This window comes from Lacerta agilis, chromosome 8 (assembly GCF_009819535.1).
Source record: "Lacerta agilis isolate rLacAgi1 chromosome 8, rLacAgi1.pri, whole genome shotgun sequence".
Classification (NCBI taxonomy): Eukaryota; Metazoa; Chordata; class Lepidosauria; order Squamata; family Lacertidae; genus Lacerta; species Lacerta agilis.
The window spans coordinates 3,162,872-3,169,717 of NC_046319.1; the positions used below are offsets into that span (position 1 = coordinate 3,162,872).

General features: G+C 48.8%; 1 protein-coding gene across 1 annotated transcript; it reads right to left on the reverse strand.

Moving 5' to 3' along the window:
• Positions 1 to 455: 455 nt before the first annotated feature.
• On the reverse strand, positions 456 to 6,127 carry DUSP2 (dual specificity phosphatase 2). Its single transcript, XM_033159052.1, has 4 exons — positions 5,581 to 6,127; positions 4,022 to 4,161; positions 2,735 to 2,954; positions 456 to 2,098 (listed from the first exon to the last, which is right to left on the reverse strand). Exons 1-4 carry the CDS (start codon positions 5,966 to 5,968, stop codon positions 1,884 to 1,886), a joined length of 963 nt encoding a protein of 320 aa, XP_033014943.1. The 5' UTR covers positions 5,969 to 6,127; the 3' UTR covers positions 456 to 1,883.
• Positions 6,128 to 6,846: the final 719 nt, after the last annotated feature.

Here is a 6,846-nt window from a genome sequence, read left to right on the forward strand (position 1 = left end):
CCTGTGCAAGCCTCATTGAAATGAGTGGGAGGTACACAGGACAGCCCAGTGAGTTTACGACAACACCCTGGGGAAGGGATGGAGGGGTTTATTTGGCTGCAATGGGTGTTGTCCATTCTCAGTGCATTCAGAACAAGAGAGCCCCTTCCCTTAACCCCCCCCCCCATACCAGAAGGCAGGATACTTGCCTGTTCTTCCCCAGGGCTGGGAGGAACGGACAGCTGTACAAGTGGCAGTGAATTCTCCCCTCTTGGTCTGGGGATGCAGAACCCAACTCTCACTCTACTAAATCTTATCGACTCCCAGTTTCACAGCATATATGAATGAATAACGAGCAATCGGTTACAGATGGAGCTTGATGATCTATGGCTGGCCTGCGTAGGCTGGAAACCAGAGGCAAGCAGCTCATACCACTTGGACAATGGAGTTCAAGTGTATAATCTTACTTCCTATGCTTAAAAAAAACAAATCTGGTCTACAGTTGACTTGAGGATAGTCTGGTGAAGATAGTCAACCAAGCTTTTTTAAAGGACCTCTCACTTACATATTACTCAGTCTTTAAAGCTTCAGTTTTTCTGACAGAAGGCAGAGAGAAGCCTTTAAATGGGGAAGTGTGCTATCAATTCCTGCTGATCAAGATGTAGAAAAGGAGGGATACTGGAGTGCCTTAGCCATAGGACTGTAAAGTCACCTCCATCCAACCTGAATTCTCATGCTGAAGGGAGAATTAGACCAGTTGCAGTTAAGTCTTCAGCTTTTTCAAGCCTGGGACTCACCTTAAGTCCAAACAAGCATTGAGGGACATACTTGTTTTGTCCTTTTGGCCTAGCCACAACCCAGCAGTGATTCCCAGTGCACCAGCTGAAGGGATGGCACAGCGGTGAACAGACTGTTGGACAATGAGCAAGGCAGACTCAGGTTCCAAATGGGCAACTCAGCCCATGGAACTTGCAGGGTGACCAGGTGCCAGTCACCCTCTCTGGTTAACCTCTCTCTCAAAAGACGTTGGATCAAATGAGAAGAGCCTTGTTCATGCCACCTTAAGCTCCACGAAGGAAGGTTGAGATACACACAGGCAACGGCTATCCAACTATAAGCCTCTCGCTGGCTTGTTCACATTTTAGACTTCACTTTGACATCAGCATACCATATAGGGTACAATGGCTTAACCCAGCCTTTGCTAACTGGGTGTCCTCCAGATCTACAACTCCCAGAGTGTCCAAAACATCTGGAGAACACCAGACTGCTGAAGGCTTGATTAGCACAATGTCATTGCATCATGATAATCAGTTATCACTTCCCCAAGTAGCTTCAATCTCAAAAAAAGAGAGAACCTTCTGACAATCCTATCAGGAGTTTGCAGCACAGCTGCATTCCCATTGCTAGAAAATGATGCCACAGCTTTAAGCTGCAATTATTTGCGTTTGGGGTGGGTGTGGACCGTAATGATCAATAAGCACTGGCTTTGGACTGTAGCAGGGAAGGTGAGAGAACGCATCACCTGAAGGATCTGGCCTTAAAGCTCTTCCCCAACAAAGGGACAAGACAGCTTCCCAACACACCTGAAGCCACCCTCTTTTCTTCACTCCGGACGTACACTTTTTTTGCTTTTGTAGTCATGAGATTGAAGCCACCCGGGCAGAGCAATTTCAAAACAGCAAGGATGAGGAAACTCTGCATTGACTGCAGAAGGCTTCCCTTCCCCTTAACGGATTTGCTCTCAGGATTTAGTGCAATAGAAAAACAAATGAACAAAAACCACAACATTGTCCTTTGCTGCAGCACCCGCTTGGAGATGTAAACAGAAACACACGTTATCAGTCTTTTTGTCCGCAGAGAGGAAGGTCGCCCACCCTCCCAGCTGGGTCTGTGGGGCAGCTGGGCTAATGGCACAGCACCTCAGTCTCGAACTGCAGAAGCTGCCCCATGAAGCCAAAGTTGGGAGAGATCACCCCACGGCGCTGCTTGACAAAGTCGAAGGCCTCTTCCAGCCGCACCCGGCGGCTCTGGATCAAGTAGGCAAGGCAAATGGTGGCCGAACGGGAGATGCCAGCTTGGCAGTGCACCAGCACACGCCCGCTGCTGTTCTTCACCGAATCTGCAGGAGGAGCAAGCAAGAAGAGCCACATAAGAGACAGCCCTAGAGCCAGAAGCAACCATATCCAAGGAGCAAGGTGCATTTATGGGGCAAGGGGGCCCTTTTTGTTCCCTGCATGGTAGGAGGCAGGATGTAGCTTAGTGGTACAGCATCTGCTCTGCATGCAGAAGCTCTCAAGTTCAATCCCTGGCATCTCCAGGTAGTCCTGCAGCCACTGCCAGCCAGTGTACACAGTATAGATCTAGATGGGCCAATATAAGGCAGCTTGCTGTTTTCCTAATCCATAAGAAGGGGAATCTTCTACCAAGTAACTTCTCAAAAGAAGGGTGTGTGGGTGTGCATCTGTGTGTCTGCTTGGCGTTCTGCGTGGTACGGCTTTGGAGGTCAACCCCCAACCGTCTACAAAGCTGTCTTGTCACTCACAACATTAAGAAAACATAGCAGTGTGCCATGGGAATAGCAAATCTCTCAAAATCTCTTCCACTAACGTAAGGGATAATTTAATCCTCTGGAATACGAGGCAGGTATGGATGACAGTTCTCTTCCACACATCTGCCTCCGTTTGTGGCAAAATCCTCCCTACAAAGTGGCAAGATGATGCAGAAAAGGTTTGCCTGACTGGCCACCTGCACTTACCAATGAAGTCAATGGCTTCCTGGAACCACACACTGATCTCAGCCATGTGGTTGTCTTCCACTGGGATGCTCTTGTACAGGAACTGGCCTTCGAAGTAGTTGGGGCAGCTGGAGGAGACGTTGAGCACAGCAGTGATTCCAAGGGACTCCAGAACCTCCCGGTTGGAGGAGTGGTAGCAGCTGCCCAGGTAGAGGAATGGCAGAATCTCCACTGGGCCCCCCTGCAGAAGAGAAAGAACAAGGAGAGTACACCCATCAGCCTTTGTGCCAAAATAGGATTGATGGTGAGTATTGTAGGGATGAATCAAGTAGTGTCACTATTATGCTATCAATGTTTATTAGTAGTAAACTAAGCTGATAATGCCAAGGTTGCAGGTTCAATCCCTGTATGGCACAGCTGCATATTCGTGCACTGCAGGGGGTTGGACTAGATGACCCTCAGGGTCCCTTCCAACTCCACATTTCTATGATTCTATCATTTAGTTGGTTAATGGGCAAGAGCTATGAGCTGAAGACACTTTTACTTTTTCAAAAAAAGGTTATTTGAGTCTTGTATGTTACTGCAAAGGGGAGGAAAGAAAAAATATTACAGATAACCCTTCTAAACTAAACTTTTGCTGATTTAACTATAAACTCTTGGATTTCCTTGGATATCTTCACAACCATCTATATTGAGGTTTTGATAATATGCAATCGTAGAAAAAGAATAACTGATTTAAGTTTTTCAAATTTATCTGTTACCAGACAGACCATAGGCGCCAACTAGGGGGCCCAGGACCCACCAAAATGCTCAAGAGCTGGGCCTCAAAAAAATCTGCAGTTGCCATGTGTGCATGCTGTGCGATATGCTTGCCTTAATCATGGAGCCTGCGCAGCATGTGCACAACACATTAACATGTCGTGCGACTGACGTCAGCACATCACACGGCCCCCTCGATTGCGGGGGCAAGGCAGTGCACTTGAGACAGACAACGCATCAGGTAAAATCCTTAAAGTAGGTGGCAGCCTTGGTGGTTACCAGCTCCAAGCCTCAGGGAGAGGGTGGACAAGAACACCTGAATAAATATACCTTTATTTAGTCTCAATTGCATTTTGTCAAGTGAGCAGTAATTTTACTAAGATTACTCACACAGCAAAGTCTAGACAGTGCAATTAAATGGCCCAGAATATTAATTAAAAAAAATATCCGCTTAGAGTAATATGTGTGTGTGGAAAAAAATAATTGGTATTTCGTCTTCTTGCTACTTTGGTCTCCAGATTCACAGGGAAGGCAAACACATGAACTTACCTGGTCATACAAGGGAGTAATGGCTTCTGTGCTGTTGTCAGGGCTTTGGAGAGCAGGAGATGGAGATGGAGGAGATGTAGCAGGTGTCGGCGAAGTCAAGCACAGTTCTGGAAAATTGGCTTGGAAATTCTCAAAGCCACCTAAACATCAGCGGAATGGAGAGTTTTTAGTGTGTATCTCAATTGGGGATGGATATTATACAGATGCAACCACTAAGGACATATTGGATTGGAATAGTTTATAGTGACCACACATTTCATTCGGATATATTCACAATAGTGGTTAATCTACTTTGCCTTTAAAAGACACTTTCATTAAAAAGGACCTGCAGATACACCACTGTTGTGGCCACAAACTTTAACTTGTGTTTGTGATAACTTGTATGATTGATTATTTTCATGCATGGATGGGCCCAGATTTTAGTGCGGCCATGCTGTCAATAACAAATGTATTTATTTGGCACCGGGTGTTGTGTTTTTTTGTGTGTGTCCATGCAGCCTAATGAAGGTGCTACAGTATGTGACAGAGCAAGAGTGATATGGCTCTGCATGCAATATCCAAAACACACACGGTTACAATACCGAAGGTGCTAATCAGATTAGCGAATGACCTGTACACTTTAGCGCTGGGGAAGCCATTGAGGAAGGGATTTGTACACCCACCACTTTAATCCCAATTTAGTTACCACCACAGCAGCCAGACTTAGCTGCAAAGTAACCTTGGGATCAGCTGGGATGAGTCTGCTTGGGATGCAGCAGTTCTGTTCCAGGGCTGCCCTGGCTTTATGTTAATACCTCCTAATTAAACTAAAAATAATAATATTAAAGATGCAGTTGGACTCAAAGGTTTTTGGGGAAAGGTGAGGAACTCAACTAAGTGTAAATGCCTTGCCTTGGCAAGTTAATGCCTCTAGAAAGAATGCCTTGATACATCAAGGCTTTTTATTTTTTTCTTATCAAGTCAAAGCAGCCTGTTTGAACTTGAAGCAACTCCTTTCCACACCCCAAAATAATTATAATTATTAATGATCCCTGCCCTCCATCTCAAAATAGACAAGATAAAAAGTACAATAAATATAAATGGATTGCCTCTTGACTAAGATCTACTTAGAGCAGGCCTACAGAAATTAGTAAGTCTAAGATAGTAATGTCCATTAATTCCAATGGGTCTACTCCGAGTAGGCCTAGCATTTGATATAACCTATCATGTATGTCCAAATAGAGAGGCTGTGACTGGCCCACCTTCACCTATCGAGCTTCAGGCCTGCGTGGGGATCTGAACCCTTCCGGGGGTCACAATCTACAGGCACCTCCCTTCCTCCAAGCCCCACCCCAAAGACTCCCCTTCACCGTCTCCGTCCCCCAGCAGCCAAATTCGAGATGGCCAGTTCCTCCAGGCGGGGACTGCGCTGTGGTGGCGCCGTCCCTGGCTGCTCCTCTCCTGGGAGAGGGTCGTGTCTCGGCCCCCCTCACCACTCCGAGCACCACCCTCCTCAGGAAGCCCACCTGGCGGTGGCGCGGGACAGGCGCGCGCTCCTCCCTCCCTCCCTCGGTGCTCACCTTGCAGCAGGTAGATGTGCGAGGTGCCGGCTCGCTCTTCCAGCAGCAGCGCGTTGAGCAGCAGTCTGGCCAGGCTGTCGGGACGCAGCGCCGCCGCCGAGCAGCTGGCCTCGTCCAGCACCACCAGGTGGCTCAGCTCGCCCTTGCGCAGCCGGCCCAGGAGCGCCCGGTCGGGGACCAGCCAGTCGAGGCTGACGCCGCTCCGGCCGCGGGACCGGCGCCGCAACAGCCCGTTCCAGTGCACGGGCCGCGAGTCCAGCAGGTGCGCCTGGCAGTACGCCAGGAAGGGGCGGCAGTCCAGCACCAGCGTGCGCCCGCTCTCCCGGGGGTCCCGCAGCAGCGTGGCCAGGCCGGAGCTCTCCAAGGGCACCACCTCCTCGATCACCATCCTTGCAGTTGCGGAGGAAACCGGAGCAGCCCCCAAAAAGGAATCTCGAGAGATATTTCAAACAATAATAATACAGGTGGAAGACAGTGGCTGGAAAGTGGCGAGCTTTTGCGCAACAGTCCCGGCGATGCTTCTCTTGCAAACCCGCAGAGGATCCTACTTTTGTCCAAGTCTGCAACCCAGTTCCGTCCGGGTGCTTAAGTACTCCGCCGGTCCCGGGTGGTGCTCCTCCCCGGGCTGCCATATATGGAAGTGTGCGTCACCGAGGAACTCCCAGGCTGGGCCCTTCCCACTCACGTGGAGGCAGAGGAGCCGTGCTCGGGCCGCGACGGTGGAAGGGATCGGGAGGCAGCCAGACGGAATGAGATTATCCGCCTTGGCCCATATTGGGGAGGAACTGTTTACTTTTCGTTCCAATCTCTTCCGTCATCAGACCTCAAAGCAGCCGCAGATGGAAGTTACAGAATCGCATGGTGCAGCTAAGAGGATCAGCATGCTCCTGAGAAGGGGAATCTGCACCTAATATTTCCCTTAAAACACTAAAGGACTACATGTATGTGTGAATGGGCCACTGTAGGCATAATACACTACAGAAACATTTTGCTTATTTCCTTCCTTCAGCTCAAAGGGTTATTTTAGGTGAACTGCATTTAGCAGCCAATAATCATTGAATCAATTAACTGTAGATTTGGAAGAGACCCGAGGGTCCTCTGTTCCAACCCCTTCCAACGCAGGAATCACAGCTACGAATCCCCTAGCAGGTGACCACCCCCACCGCTGTCGGAAAAACCTCCAATGAAGTCCACTGCTTCCCAAGGTAGTCCCTTCCACTGTCAAACAGGTCCTACCCTCAGAACGTTCTTCATATTTAGTTGGAA

What these genes read in the sequence shown, in the direction of transcription:
- DUSP2 (XM_033159052.1), bottom strand. Translation starts at nt 5,968, where the DNA reads ATGGTGATCGAGGAGGTGGTGCCCTTGGAGAGCTCCGGCCTGGCCACG. An exon ending in TTACTCCCTTGTATGACCAG is followed by an intron (nt 2,955 to 4,021) that starts GTAAGTTCATGT and finishes TCTCTTCTGCAG; the next exon opens with GGGGGCCCAGTGGAGATTCT. An exon ending in GGAAGCCATTGACTTCATTG is followed by an intron (nt 2,099 to 2,734) that starts GTAAGTGCAGGT and finishes CTCCTCCTGCAG; the next exon opens with ATTCGGTGAAGAACAGCAGC.